At 44.5% G+C, this 16,641-nt stretch overlaps 1 protein-coding gene across 1 annotated transcript in view; it reads left to right on the top strand.

The window, feature by feature from the left end:
- ZDHHC1 (zinc finger DHHC-type containing 1) overlaps positions 1–6,703 on the top strand; it is a 433,998-nt gene extending 427,295 nt beyond the window's left edge. Inside the window, exon 12 of the mRNA XM_030203691.1 lies at positions 6,050–6,703. Coding sequence (XP_030059551.1) covers positions 6,050–6,627 — 578 coding nt within the window. The 3' untranslated portion in view covers positions 6,628–6,703. The remainder of the gene's footprint in view (positions 1–6,049) is intronic.
- Positions 6,704–16,641: the final 9,938 nt, after the last annotated feature.

Below are 16,641 nucleotides of genomic sequence, written 5' to 3'. Positions count from 1 at the left end.
AGACACTGAACCTCCACTGCCACACAGCTCTAACAACTGACTACAAGGAGACACTGAACCTCCACTGCCACACAGCTCCAACAACTGACTACAAGGAGACACTGAACCTCCACTGCCACAAAGCTCCAACAACTGACTACAAGGAGACACTGAACCTCCACTGACACACAGCTCCAACAACTGACTACAAGGAGACACTGAACCTCCACTGCCACACAGCTCCAACAACTGACTACAAGGAGACACTGAACCTCCACTGCCACACAGCTCCAACAACTGACTACAAGGAGACACTGAACCTCCACTGACACACAGCTCTAACAACTGACTACAAGGAGACACTGAACCTCCACTGACACACAGCTCCAACAACTGACTACAAGGAGACACTGAACCTCCACTGCCACACAGCTCCAACAACTGACTACAAGGAGACACTGAACCTCCACTGCCACAAAGCTCCAACAACTGACTACAAGGAGACACTGAACCTCCACTGACACACAGCTCCAACAACTGACTACAAGGAGACACTGAACCTCCACTGCCACACAGCTCCAACAACTGACTACAAGGAGACACTGAACCTCCACTGCCACACAGCTCCAACAACTGACTACAAGGAGACACTGAACCTCCACTGACACACAGCTCCAACAACTGACTACAAGGAGACACTGAACCTCCACTGCCACACAGCTCTAACAACTGACTACAAGGAGACACTGAACCTCCACTGCCACAAAGCTCCAACAACTGACTACAAGGAGACACTGAACCTCCACTGCCACACAGCTCCAACAACTGACTACAAGGAGACACTGAACCTCCACTGCCACACAGCTCCAACAACTGACTACAAGGAGACACTGAACCTCCACTGCCACAAAGCTCCAACAACTGACTACAAGGAGACACTGAACCTCCACTGCCACACAGCTCCAACAACTGACTACAAGGAGACACTCAACCTCCACTGCCACACAGTTCCAACAACTGATTACAAGGAGACACTGAACCTCCACTGCCACACAGCTCTAACAACTGACTACAAGGAGACACTGAACCTCCACTGGCACATAGCTCCAACAACTGACTACAAGGAGACACTGAACCTCCACTGTCACACAGCTCCAACAACTGACTACAAGGAGACACTGAACCTCCACTGCCACACAGCTCTAACAACTGACTACAAGGAGACACTGAACCTCCACTGACACATAGCTCCAACAACTGACTACAAGGAGACACTGAACCTCCACTGTCACACAGCTCCAACAACTGACTACAAGGAGACACTGAACCTCCACTGCCACACAGCTCTAACAACTGACTACAAGGAGACACTGAACCTCCACTGCCACACAGCTCCAACAACTGACTACAAGGAGACACTGAACCTCCACTGCCACACAGCTCCAACAACTGCCTACAAGGAGACACTGAACCTCCACTTTCACACAGCTGCAACAACTGACTACAAGGAGACACTGAACCTCCACTGACACACAGCTCCAACAGCTGACTACAGGGAGACACTGAACCTCCACTGACACACAGCTCCAACAACTGACTACAAGGAGACACTGAACCTCCACTGCCACACAGCTCCAACAGCTGACTACAAGGAGACACTGAACCTCCACTGAGACAGGGAGTACTAACAGCTCACAAGCATTCTCTCTCACTCACTCACACACTCTCTCTCATTCACTCACTCACACACACACTAGCTGCTCACTCTCACACTCACTGTCTCTTTGGGAGGGCAGGGAACAGAGGACTGTGGCTTGACATGGGATGAGGGAAGAGGACAGAGGAGGGTTGCTGGACATGGGGGGAGGACAGGGGACAGAGCAGACTTGCTACACATGGAGGTGAAATTAAAAAAAACTCGCCCGTTTTAACGGGCTTAACGGCTAGTATATATATATACATACATACATACATACACACACACACACACACAGTTATACGTTTATATATTTTTTTTAAAATAACAACAAGTTTTATTTATAACAAAAATATTTTAACATCTTATGGTCTGCTTATCAAAATGACAATGGAGTCAGAAACTAGATCCCCCCCAAAATCTAACTGTGATAAAAAAAAAGATTATAACAGACCTGAAGGGTCCAAGACCCCTTTGGTGAAGATGTGATCACTCCTACCTAATCCCATTGGTCTCTGAGAAGGAGGTCAGTGGGAAGATTGATGGAGTGACTTACCTGGCATCTAGTTCACCAGGTATTGACACCAGCAGCATCACAACAGATGGGAGTTATGATAATCCTTGAAATGCATGCAGTTCCTGGTAGGTTTCATAGATACTGGGGCCTCAAAGGATGTCTTGGTCAATTATCAGCCAACCTAATTCCCATAGGAACTGCATTAGGGGAGGATGTTTCCACAAGACATTGATTGACTTCAGGGTGTAGACACCAACAGCAAAGAAGTATTTCTCCACTGGTGTATGTCTGTGGGTCAGAATCTGACCATTCCTAGAGTTCTCATTATGAGCTAGAAATGTTCTTAAGAGGAGGACTCTACTGCTTTCCCCTCAGTCCTTTTTCACAGAAAAGGAGAAATATTCACACAGATGACCTCTCTTTAACAGATTTTATATGTGAAATTCTAATACTATTCTTATTCATTTAGAGGAGAAAGGAGAACTCAAGGCAAAATTATTGGACATCCTCCAGTTCTTCCTCACTTCCAAGGGCAGCGTGACAATACCTGTTCTCAAGGTCCTGGGGGATACACTGATGAGAATGTGTAGCCCTCAGGATCTTATGTGCACCCTGTAAACAAGAAGGTAGATTGCATCTATAGAGTCCAGAAGGCTCCCAGATTCAAGAAGCAGCTTTCTCACCATTCTTTGGTAGTTAGTTCTGAACTCAGTAAAGCTATTCACCATTCTTTGGTAGTTAGTTCTGAACTCAGTAAAGCTATTCACAAGAAATGAAGCCAAACTGTCCCTGAATACCAAAAAAGTGTTTACTGAAAATTGTTACGTGCCAAAGGAGTTAGGGAGACAGTGGGACAAATTCAAGTGTAATCAAAATCAGCAGCAGTTACCTTGCATGCTGTATGCATGTATGTGCCCCTTGGTATATGCCATTTATTTTATTTATAAATTCAGACAGGTTACTCATACCTTGGACTAGCCTAGAAGAAAAATTTTTAGAATGCTATACTTGCTCTTTTGAAATGCTTTAAATACTCTAAACGCTTTATTTGATTAGCAACGTTGTAGCATGTTGAAAGACTTTCTTTAAAAGCTCCAAATGATCTATTTGCTCAGCAACGTTGTAGCATGCTGAAAAAACTTCCTTCAATGCTCTAAAAGCTTTAAATACTATCTCCGAATGCTCTAAGTGTTCTAAATAACCGAACCCCCTAACGCTTCAGACACACATATTAATACACAAACTAACAGTGATATGAAACTCAGCAAATTACTCCTAATTACCTACTGTCTCTCCTTAACTCACCACGCACTCACAACCCCTAATATAGACAATACTACTCTTCAATTCACACGACCCATACACAACATGCATATCCAAACAATCAAACAATGTCACGAAAAACCTACTAGCCACGGTCACCATCTACATAAAGGAACGAAAGGACATAACAAACATACACATCAAGAAGACAGACAACTGATTAAAATTATCACTACCTCAAACCCAACTGAACACCACCAACAAATACAAATAGGATACATCAACGCCAGATCGGCAGTTAATAAAACCGCAACACTAACCGACTGGATTACAGCGGACCATCTCGATTTCCTACTTATTAGCGAAACTTGGATCCATGACTCCAAAGATCCAATAATTCTAGAGCTATGTCCTCCAGGATACAAAATCACCCACTGGACAAGAAAAGAAAAAAAGAGGAGGAGGCATAGCAATAATCTATAAGTCCCAATTCACAGTCACAACAACAGCAGAATCAATACTTCCCCAACTCGAAATAGCATCAGTCAGAATCAACCACTCCAACCTATGTGATCACCTAAACCTGATACTATTTTACAGACCCCCAGGCAACTGGCAGGAGTCACAATCGCACTTTCTGGATTTCATATCGAATATTTGTGTTTCCACCCAGAACCTTCTCATAGTAGGAGACATCAATCTTCATCTTGAAGACACTAACTCAAGTAATGTACGCGAATGCAAGGACTTCCTCCAACTATGGGAACTCCACTGGCCAAATACACAACCCACCCATAGCAAAGGACATACACTAGATATCATTTCCCACAAATTCTCATCAGAACCAAATATCACACTAATAGACACAAAATGGACAGCCAGGCCATGGTCCGACCACTACAGTGCAAACCTTTTCCTCCACTGGAAAACAAAAAAGACACAACAAAAACAAACACAACAAACATATACGATGAGAGGCAAAATAGACCCACTAACATTGTGGGAACAATTCTACACTGACAAGGAGACAATACCTACAGACTCACCCCAATTTCTCCAAGACTGGGACAACAGATGCAGAACAATACTAGACAATATAGCACCACTTCAAACCAGAACCTCACACAGAAAAAACTCAATACCATGGTTTAATGAAGAATTGAAAGAACTAAAAACACAGGTCAGAAGATTAGAAAGAGCATGGAGCAAGAAAAAAGACGAAAACAACTACAAAGACCGGAAACAACTACAAAGAAAATACAAATACACTATCAGACAAACTAAAAGGACCTATTACAAAACCAAAATAGGACCAAACTGCAAGGATACACACAAACTCTTCTCAATCGTAAACAATCTTCTAAACACTACCAAGGTCACCTCCAACAACTCAGATACCCCATCAGCAACCAACCTGGCAAACTACTTCAACGAAAAAATCATAAAGCTCCGACGCATGATACCTACCAACACAACGGACTACACAAATATCCTTGAATGTCTACACCCAAAACCCGGAGAATGCCCAGCAGACCGATCATGGACCAACTTTGGCACGCTCTCAGTAAAGGAAATCTCATGTTGGCTCGGAAAATACACCAAATCGCAGTGCAAACTAGACATCTGTCCTAACAGCTTAATAAGATCAGCACCCAAACAATTCAAAACAGACCTCTCGAACCACATAAATTACAGACTTCAAAATGGACTCTTTCCCATGGACAAAGGAAACATCCTACTCACCCCGCTACCGAAAGATGCAAAAAAAGCACAATGGACCTAACCAACTACTGACCAGTAGCATCGATCCCACTCATGACCAAACTCATTTCCACTCCTGAAGAAGAATGTCCTGCCCACTATAACTTCATCTCTACCCCTCCCTCCCTTCCTTTTCTCTGAAGAACAGGAATGGAGGGGAAGGGAGAAATTGGATGGAACAAGCTGGATTAGGGAGTGACGTGGTGGTTCTTGTTCTCTGTCCACTCACCTTCCTCCTCTTCTGCATACCCGAGGGGAGGAAAGGTAAGAAAAGGGACTTTTCTATTTTGCCTGAGATTTAGGCACTAGCCAATAGTTATCGAACAGACCCCTGCATGCTAATGCAGAGCAAAGTCCCTGATGCATCCACAAAATTGCTGGCTTTAGATGGTTATCTGGTTTTCCAAACAGAAGAGCTAGCTCTGTCCACAATACTTTGTTTTCTCTGGTGGTCCCCTGCTTGGTTCCAGGATCTAAAGAATTTGGGTCTTCAGACCAATGTTGTTGGGAGCATTTGATAGTACCTTAAAGCAGTAAGGCTGTTCAGACCTTGAGTTTCAATTCCAATTTCTTCATGTAGTTTGAATTTGATATTAAATGGTGCTTCACACAAAAATACAATATCTTTTAGACTCCAGTCTTGCAGAATAGTATGTACAAATTCCTTCCCCTTTAGACTGCACACTTGGGCTCTGCCCCTTCAGTATAGTGTAATTAATTAAAGTAAACTAGTCAGTTCATTCAACCTTCTGAAATATAGCAGATATTGGATGTGTATTGCTGTTAGAATGAATTAGTGCTAACACTGTTTTCTATGTTTTTAATTCATGCAGAGCACCCTCTACCACTTCCTCAAAGCCTACTACTTCCCATCCCAGCATTTCCTCCAAGAGCTGCTGACCCTGCATCAGTGCCTGTTAGTGCCAGCCCCATCTGTGCAGCTGGCCCTCCTGCAGATTATCATTCAGAATCTGCTGAGTCCATGGATGAGATTCCTGTTGCCCAGACACGTCTCGGCAGTGCTGCGGGCAGTGATTACTGGCAGCCCACCCATCATGCTTCCAGTAGCAGCCTAGTGAACTTACATCAATACCTCCTTCCAAGCAGGCAAAACCACAGCAATTGGTCAGTGCATCATAAGTCTCTTAAGTCGAACATCAGAAGGAAAAGATTTCAGAGGTTTTCAAACATTAACCAAAAGGTTGAACTTGTCTCAAAAGCCCCTACTGTGTTTGTAAGCAAAAGCAGTGGAGAGTCCACTGTCCCAAAGGCGAGACCAAGTCCCAGACGACTGGTTGGATCTACTGAGCACCATAAAAGGAAGTGCAGTAGTAAGAGACAGCAAGGGAGTCAGGTTCTCTCTGTTATCAATTCTGACCCATTGGATTTAAGGAATCAGACTCCAGCGTAATAAGAAATCTCTCTATATAAAAAGCAACACCAACGTTCTATGAAGCCTCCAGCCGGAAGTGTGAAGGGGGCGAGATATCCGGTTTTCCTATGAGTGTCTGTCCCGCCCTCTCTGTAACACAGTCAGTGAAGGAAAACAGCAGAGCACGAAATCAAATCGCTGGCTCTGTAACAGTGAAGGACTCAGAGGGGGGAGGGGAGAGAGGGCAGGGACACACACACTCCCACATGCACACAAAAGAAAACATTGCTAGCCCCCCCCCCCCCCCTCCCCCCCCCCCCCCCCCCCCCCCCCCCCCCCCGTTTCATTGGCATCAGAAACGGGCCTTTTTTACTAGTCTTCTCATAAAGGAGAAGCTGAGAATTTGTAAAATGACATTTCTAAATTCAGAGAAATGTCACTGGAATTGTGACATTCTTTCTCCCTGCAGTGCTTATCGGTGTCGCTGAGAGCCAGCAATAACAGATGTGCCTAGAATGATGTTACAAGAATTCCCTAAATGTCTCAATAATGTATCAGGCTGCATTGCAGACCAAGAGCAGAAGGTAGCATAGTGGAAGAATAGCCTATTGCAATATTTCTCCACCTATCTGGGGTTTTTTTTCAAGATAGGCATAATGAATATGCTTGAGAGAGAGCGTCATAATGAATATGCTTGAGAGAGAGCGTCATACAATGAAGGCAGGGTATGCAATATTCATTGTGGATACCCTGAAAACTATCAGAAGGTTGTCACTGGGACAGAACATTCCCTTCTGAACTCAAAGGGAAAGCACTAAGATATGGCATACTTTGCTTAGGTTAGAAGAGATGATAAACTTGATTTTGGAAGTTTGATTGATATAGGTGATTTTCTAAAGATTTTGATATAGTACCTCCAGACTGGTTTGATTTGCAGATTATGGAAAATAAGGTTTAATGATAACTTACAGAGGCGAGACTCACTGGTCTACCTCAAGAGGCACAAAAATCTATTGTTTCTCAAGAAGGAATGCTATGAAAGATGGTAGATTCAATTATAAAAATAATTTTTTTAAAAAGTATAGAATACAAACACAGGATTCCTAGTGCTACAAAAGTGAGAGGAAATCCAGAAATCAGCTGGAGTTAGTAGCATTGCTCCAGAAGTGAAACTGAATAAACTAGATTGCTATCACTTTGACAGTGATAAGAACCAGATTGCAATACTGTAAAGAACCTATCTTTGACTCTCAAAAGCAAAGACAAGGGGAGAAGTGATAAAGACAAAATAAGAGAAAAAAAAGAAGCATGCTGTAGTGATACTGCAGACCATGCTGTTAACTGAATTGGCACCAGCAGGTTAAAAATGCTCAATAAATCAACCAGTGCTGGCAGGTATGTGGTTGTCAACTACTGTCAAGCAAAAACATGAGGTCCTAGGAAACTGGATGCTTGGACACAACTTTACTAGATTTTTCTCTCCCCTATTCCACACTCATCCATGTAAACGCCTCTACACACATACTCAGACATGCACAGACATCTGAAATGTATTACTTATCATGTGAGGGGATGGGTGTCCACATCTCCAGATGTAATGCTCCTCTTTTTGACTTTGTGAATAGAGAAGAATTTTAGCACTGGGAGGCCCACTCTTCTCTGCTTGTATTCAAAAATTGGATTATACTCCAGAACAGCTTGTGGTAGTTGAGCAAATTTGTAATATTTAATTCAGATTGTTTTCCTGTCTGACACTGGGCCATGCTCTTGAAAAGAATGGGGCAGATGGAATACAGAACTTCAATATGCACCATAGCCATATCTAAAGCCACATACGAGAACATAAGAATTGGCACCATAGGTCAGACCAAAGGTCCATTCAGCCCAGTCTTCTGTTCAGTTGTAGGCAGTCCAGGTAACAAGTACCTGGCAAGACCCCAAAAGTAGCAAGATTTTATGCTACTTACACCTAGAGATAAGCGGTGGCTTTCTCTACCTTGATAACAGTTTATGAGGCTGTCCTGAATGAAAAAAATATTTTCTCCTATTTGTTTTAAATGTATTATTTAGAAACTTCATGACATGTCCCCTAGTTTTTGTAGTTTTTGAAACAGTAACCAATCATTTGCCCAATCCACTCAGAATTTTATAGAACTCTATCATATCTCCCCTCAGCTATCTCTTCTGCAAACTGAAGAGCCTTAACCTCTTTAGCCTTTTTTCATATGAGAGTTGTTCCATCCCATTAATCATTTTGGTTACTCTTCTCTGTACGTTTTGTAATTCTGCTATTTTATTTTTGAGATGTGGTGACCATAATTACAAACAATACTTGAGCCGTGGTCGCACAATGGCGTGATACAGAGGCATTATGATATCATTTGTTTCATTCTCTATTTCTTTCATAATAATTCTTAACATTCTGTTTGCATTTTTGGCTGCCATTGAGCCAAAGATTTTAATATATTGTCCTTGATGACACTTAAATCCTTTTCCTGGGTGGTGACTCCTATTGTGGATCTTGACACATGTAGCTATAGTTTATAGTTTATATAGTATATAGTTTATATAGTATATATTGTTCCCAATTCCATATTGTTTATAAATGTGTTAAAAAATGCTGGCCCAATACAGATCCCTATGGTACTCCATTATTCACCTTCCCCCATGGAAAGAATTGGCCATTTAACTCTGTTTCTATCTTTTTGAAACCAGTTCCTAATCCACAACTGGACATTGTCTTATAGACATAGACACATCATATGAGCAGTCTCCTGTTTTTCATTCTGGTCACAACCGTAGGCACTTGTCCTCCACAGTGACAATATATCATCCTCTTTCTGCCTGGAAACAAAGTGAGGTAGCTAAAATTGGGCATTATTTTTTAATTGTAAACTGTTGTGTACTGTGAAGCTGTAGCGATATATAAAGTTTTAATAAAACATAAAATATTTTGAGGGCACTTACTGTCACCTTGCTCAGTCTAATAATAAAGCGGCCTTCCAACCTGTCTTACTCATTCTGTATACACTGACATGATCACCATAATAAACTGAACAAAACATTCTTCTAGTCAATGCCTATGCCAATGTAAGAATAGAATTCACTAGACATTTTGCTTTTGAAGTCCATCACCCCATGTCTATGGAACCATCTGCACATTGACATATAACTTGAATCATCTTAAAAAATGTAATATGGCGTGAGCGGTGCTTTCCAAACATGTTATGTTGTGCACTGCTTATATTAAGCAAATACCACAAATGATTCACTGCAGATTACAATCTAAAAAATAGCGCAAAACTAATATATGTCACATTGCTGATCAGCACACACTAACGTAATTTCATCTCAGATTGATTCTGCAAATAAAAAATCTTAAGAGCCTTTCTAAAAACGTAATAGAGACCGAAATTGTAAAGGTAACACATTCCATACTGAGACAATGTTATAGTAAAGAGAAGAATCAAACATTCTGCGTTTAGTAATCCGTCTAATAGAGGGAAAGAAAACAATAACCTTAGGTTACGGGTTCTATCCCCAGCTTATGTAATAAAATAATCCAATCCGGTAGATAAAGAAGGGACCTCGCCGTATAGAATCATAAATGTTAATGCATAAAGCTTAAACTTTGATCTCGCATATATAGGAAGCCAATGGAGTCTCTGCAATAATAATGAGGCTGATTCATATTTACTTGCTGAAAATATTAACCGGAAAGCTGTGTTCTGGACTAACATAAATCATTCCTTAAAATCCCCAGGTTGTAATGAAAAATTTAGAAAAATTAAATATGACTCTTAGAACATTTTATTTCAAATGCACAGTTCATTCGCAAGGAGTGTCGATGTTGGCAGCAGGAAGGGAGGCCATAGACTTCTTCCGGCAGCATATCTCATTGGCTGTCAGGCATTGCGCATCCCCAGCAGCAAAGGTAAGGAATGGCAAGGGGGGGAGAGAAAATGCATTGGCCCACCAGACCACCCCCCCAGGTACCACTAAAAATCCAATGCTGGCTACGCCCCTGCTATACACAACTCCACCACCCCTTGTATGTAATATACTCCGACACACAATTTCTTCTCCCTGTGCTCCCTCCCCCAGCATGTTTCTTCAACAAGCATTCCTAATGCAGAACTATGTTAGAGGGCATTCCTGAAGCAATACCTCTGCGTGCTTTCCTGCTTTTTGTTTTGCTTTGTATTAATCTTATATGAATATGGCTGTTAGGGAAACCAGTGCAGATCTAATTCTCTATTTTATTCTTGGCTGCAAGATATACCTGAGGTGGCACCACATCACAACTGAGCTTTGACTTCTCTCTTACATTTGTAGAAATCATCTTCCTCTGCTGACATATTTTATAATTGTTATATTTTAATGTGTTTCTCACACAAATCACAAGTAAAGACCTCCACTATATATTATGTCATTCCATCACTTTGCCACTACTTTATCATCTCTCTTTTACCATGTGGGCACTTGTATAGATGTTTCAAATGGTATCTGAAAAGCTAACTTTATTTTAATGGCGTAGCTCCTGTGTCTATATTGGTTCTGGAGATTGATACTTTCTATTGAACCACCATAATTATCCAAAGAATGTATCTGAAACAAAGGTCCTATGTAGTTTATCCAATCACAGCTTATAAACAGCCCTCTAAATGCTAGAATTTACTCCAGTTACACCAGGCAACAGGACCAAGAAGTACTGTATCTTCAAATACGAAAAAAATGCAAAACCTAGAAATATAACACATACCAGTTTCTCCACTGAACTCTGAAAAACCCATACAAATACTTGGATCCAGTTCAAGAAATGTCCCAATAAATGTATCCTAGGAGAAATAAAACAAGCCTTCCATCTAGAATGAATCTCTAATGACATATTATGGAGGCCATTTTGAAGGCTTGTATGACATGTTTATATGTGTAAATGGCTCTATGGAACTAAGTAATGATTTTAGAATAGCCATTACTTTCTGCAATTTTGGTCTTTACATCTCAAAAAAGAAAAGAAATAGTGGAATTTGAAGGGTGACCAAAATAATAAAGGGGATGGAAAGGCCAAAGAAGTAAGGGACCTTCAACTTGGAGTTCAGACAACTAAGAGGAGATACATTAGGGGTCTATAAAATCCTGAGTAGCGTGAAACATGCAAAAAAGATTAGGGGACAAGCCATGAAGTTACTAAGTAGTACATTTAAAACATATTTTTTTGCTCTGGAACACGTGGCAATACATGGCAAGATGGTATGGTAAGAGCAATTAGAATGGTAATTACCAGAGATTTAGACAAATTCTTGCAAGAAAAGCGCATAAATCTTTAAGGTAGACTTGGAAAAGCCAGTGCTTTCCCTTGGGATAAGAGGCTTGGAAACTTTCTTTTTTGGGGGATCTTGCCAGGTACTTGCAACCTGGATTGGCGATTGTTGGAAACAGGATGCTGAGCTAGTTGGACTTTTTGTCTGACCCAACAAGACAAACTCATATGTGCTAGTTTTTGTGTATATCTTACCTTGATTTGTAACTGTCATTTTCAGGGCACAGACCGTACAAGTCTGCCCAGCACTATCCCCACCTCCCAGCCACCAGCCCCGCCTCCCACCACCGGCTCTGGCACAGACCGTAAAAGTCTGCCCAGCACTATCCCCGCCTCCCACCACCGGCTCTGGCACAGACCGTATGTCTGGCCAGCACTATCCCCGCCTCCCAACCACCAGCCCCGCCTCCCAACCACCAGCCCCGCCTCCCACCACCAGCTCTGCCACCCAATCTTGGCTAAGCTCCTGAAGATCCATTTCTTCTGAACAGGATTCCTTTATATTTATCCCACGCATGTTTGCAAAACTATTGTTAGTAATATATCATTTATCTTTAAAATCGAGCATGGTACCGGAAGATTGGAGGGTGACCAATGCAACACCTATTTTTTATAGACCGTTGAGCCTGATGTCGGTGCCGGGCAAAATGGTAGAGACTATTATAAAGAATAAAATTACAGAGCATATTCAGAAGCATGGATTAATGAGACAAAGCCAACATGGATTTAGTGAAGGGAAATCTTGCCTCACCAATCTATTACATTTCTTTGAAGGGGTGAACAAACATGTGGATAAAGGTGAGCCGGTCAATATTATGTATCTGGATTTTCAAAAGGCGTTTGACAAAGTACCTCATGAAAGACTCCAGAGGAAATTGGAGAGTCATGGGATAGGAGGCAGTGTCCTATTGTGGGTTAAAAACTGGTTAAAAGGTAGAAAACAGAGAGTAGGGTTAAATGATCAGTATTCTCAATGGAGAAGGGTAGTTAGTGGGGTTCCCCATGGGTCTGTCCTGGGACATGAAGCATCTGTTTACTCTTTGCAAAAATTCTAGGACTAGTGGGCATTCAATGAAGCTACAAAGTAGTAAATTTAAAACGAATCAGAGAAAAGTTTTCTTCACTCAATGTGTAATTAAACTCTGAAATTTGTTGCCAGAGACTTTGGTAAAGGTGGTTAGCTTAGCAGGGTTTTAAAAAGGTTTGACTGGCTTCCTAAAGGAAAAGTCCATAGAACATTATTAAAATGGATTTGGGGGAAATCCACTGCTTATTTCTGGGATAAGCGTTCTGTTCTCTGAGTCTGACGTCCTACACGTACAACATGCAGGACGTCAGCATGCAACAGAACGAAGACTTTTTTGACTGCAGGACGAAGAGGACGTCGGCTGGCAGGGATTGGGGTCCCCCACCAGCAAAACTGAAGGTAGGTGACGGCGGGGGAGGGTTCGTGGGGGGGGGGTTGAGAGGGCGGGAGGTTGTGAAAAGTGGCGGCGGGTTGGCAATGGGGGGTCGGCAATGGCGGGGGGGGGGGGTCAGTGGCGCTGGGGGGGGGGCTAAAATGTGCCCCCTCACCTCGGGCTCTGGACCCCCTTCCCACCGAAGTCTGGCTATGCCCCTGGTCCCAGTATGGCAGTACTTATGTACCTTGCTCCCCCCCCCCCAAATAAAGAGATCTGCATGAAATATTTAATTTAATTATTTTGACTTATGGAAACCTCTTGTCCCTGAAACATGCTCAAAGTAGAATAATCCATTTGCACAAAAGAGATGAGGTGAAGATGTGATTCCATGTGCCCCAATGAAAGGAGAGTTTATTTTTACTTCCAATCTTTATAACACCAGGCTTCCCAAGACAGATTAAAACAGTTAAGATGAACCCATCAGTAAACAGGATAGCCACTTCCATATCATCAAGCTGATCAATCCATAGACTGGTGGGTTGTGTCCATCTACCAGCAGGTGGAGATAGAGAGCAAACTTTTGCCTCCCTATATGTGGTCATGTGCTGCCGGAAACTCCTCAGTATGTTCTCTATCTCAGCAGGTGGTGGTCACACACAGCAGCAGCTCTGGCTAGGCCTCCAAGCCTAATTTTTAGGTTTTGTTGAGTGCCTGGGGTTGAGGGCTCTTTTGAGCAAGTGCAAACATGGTGGTGCCAGGTCCCTCCTTTTCTCCCCCCTCCCGCTGGCTCCGTTAAAAAAAAAAAAAAAATTTTGAACGTCCTTAAAGGCGTTTATTTCGACGTTTATTTAAGCGTCTATTGCAGCTACTCACTGGGACACCAGGTCGTTACAACTCGGAGCGGACAGCAGGTAATTTTTACCTTTTTATAGCGGGCAGGGGGTTCCCCGATTCTTCTCCTCGTGGCATATGGCGTCGGAGGGCGAGGGCGCAAAGGGTCGCTCCCCGGGTCGCTTGAGCGCTTCTAGAGGGGATGCGGGGGTCTTAAAGCCTGATTCGCCCTTGTTGGGTGACAGTTTCGTGACCGATGAATGTCCCGGTCCTTCCTCCGGCGTGGCGGTTTTTCCCGCCATAAACGCCCATCCCCCGCTCCTCGCCTCCGCCATCTTGGCCGGCCACGCGGCTCGGACGGCTTCTTCTTGGGCCGCCCTTGAGGTTGGAGACATTAATGCCATGAACGCCCTTAATTTGGGCGACGGCACAGAAGCGGCTAAAGTTAAGAGCCGTTCTTCCCGCGCGGCTCCTTCGCGGAGTTTCGCGCCGGACGCCATTTTGGATGCGCAGCATGTCTCTCCCCCGCTATTGCGAGCGCCGGTTGAGGGTGCGTCTAGGGCTGTTGCCCAGGCTGCGGAAGTGCACAGTCTGGGGGGTTTCTCCCCCGAGTTTGTTTTGCTGCTGCATCAGGCCTTCCTCATGCACAACGCTGCCCCTGCTCCCTCGTCTGGTAAAGAGGTTGAGGTTCCCAGAGGTAAACGCCCTCGGGTTGATTCCCAGGCCTTGGAGGAATTTGTCTCCTCCGATGTAGATGAGGGCAGCGTGTCTGAGGTCTCCCAACGGTCCTTTGCGGTTTCCTTGGAGGAGACGGATCCCCGCTCGGATGGAGCGGATGACCCCTCTGCAGCGCGGCTTTTTAGCCCAGAGGATTTGCCCAACCTGTTGTTACAGGCCATGGACACTTTGAAGATTTCCTCTCCGGAGGACGTCTCTCCCTCAGCCCCTGTTGGCTCTGCCATTATGCTGGGGACGAAGCGCCCGCCTAGAACCTTCCACGTGCATGATGCCATGCACACCTTAATTTCGGCTCAATGGGATGTCCCAGAAGCGAGCCTTAAAGTGGCTAGGGCTATGTCCCCGCCTCTATCCTTTGGCTGTGAGTGAATGTGAGGCCTATCTGTGGCCTACCGTGGATTCTTTAATTCACTGCGGTGACTAAGAAAACGGCGTTGCCGGTGGAAGGTGGCACGGCCCTAAAGGACGCCCAAGACAGAAGATTGGAGGCGGCCTTAAGGTCGTCCTTTGAGGCGGCTGCTTTAAGTTTGCAGGCCTCAGTTTGCGGCTCCTATGTGGCCAGGGCGTGCCTGACTATGGTGCAGCGGGCTTCCCCCTCGGATCATTCCTTGAGGGCTGATTGGCCGGCCCTGGAATCGGGCTTAGCCTATTTGGCAGACTTGCTGTATGATGTCTTGAGGGCCTCAGCGAAAGGCATGGCTCAGACAATCTCTGCGCGGCGGTGGCTTTGGCTGAAACATTGGTCTGCTGACCACGCCTCTAAATCCCGCCTGGCTAGGTTGCCTTTTAAAGGCAAGCTGCTCTTTGGGGTCGAGCTGGACAAAATCGTGACCGATCTCGGCACGTCTAAGGGCAAGAAATTACCAGAGGTCAGGGCTCGGGCTAGTACTCGTCCCGGTACCTCCAGAGGACGGTTGCAGGAAGCCGTCGGTACCGCCCGGGCAAGTCGGGTTCCTCTGCCCCCTCTTCCTTCAAGAGGAATTTCTCCCCCAAGCAGCATTCCTTTCGCAGAGACCGCCGTCCCGGAGGTGCTCCCTCCAGTCCTCCCCCAGGGTCTCGTACCCAATGACAGGGTCTTGGTCCACGCCCCAGTGCAGATTGGAGGATGGCTGTCCTCGTTTCTGGGCGAGTGGACCACAATAACTTCAGACGCGTGGGTGCTGGAAGTCATCAGAGACGGCTACAAACTAGAGTTCTGCCGACCCTTAAAAGACGGGTTTGTACTCTCTCCCTGCAAGTCTCCGGTCAAAGCTGTGGCAGTGCAGCAGACTTTGGACAATCTGATCCGCCTGGGCGCGGTCGTTCCGGTGCCAGAAAGTCAGCTTGGCAAGGGACGTTACTCCATTTACTTTGTGGTACCAAAGAAAGGAGGTTCTCTCCGGCCTATCCTCGACCTCAAAGGGGTCAATCGGGCCTTGAAAGTGCGGCACTTTCGCATGGAGACTCTCCGCTCTGTTATAGCGGCAGTGAAGGCAGGAGAGTTCCTGGCATCCTTGGACATCAAGGAAGCGTACCTGCATATTCCCATCTGGCCTCCTCATCAACGCTTTCTGCGTTTTGCAGTCCTGGGACGACACTTCCAGTTCAGAGCCCTCCCTTTCGGGTTGGCTACTGCTCCGCGGACCTTTTCCAAAGTAATGGTGGTCATCGCGGCCTTCCTACGAAAGGAAGGGGTACAAGTCCATCCTTATCTGTCTTTGAGTTCGATTCGACACCCAAGTGGGCAGAGTGTTCCTGCCAGACAATCGGATTGTCAAA

Source organism: Microcaecilia unicolor, chromosome 5 (assembly GCF_901765095.1).
Source record: "Microcaecilia unicolor chromosome 5, aMicUni1.1, whole genome shotgun sequence".
In the NCBI taxonomy this organism is placed as follows: Eukaryota; Metazoa; Chordata; class Amphibia; order Gymnophiona; family Siphonopidae; genus Microcaecilia; species Microcaecilia unicolor.
The sequence above is the reverse complement of the archived record's forward strand: the minus strand, read 5'-3'. Positions and strand labels throughout refer to the sequence as shown.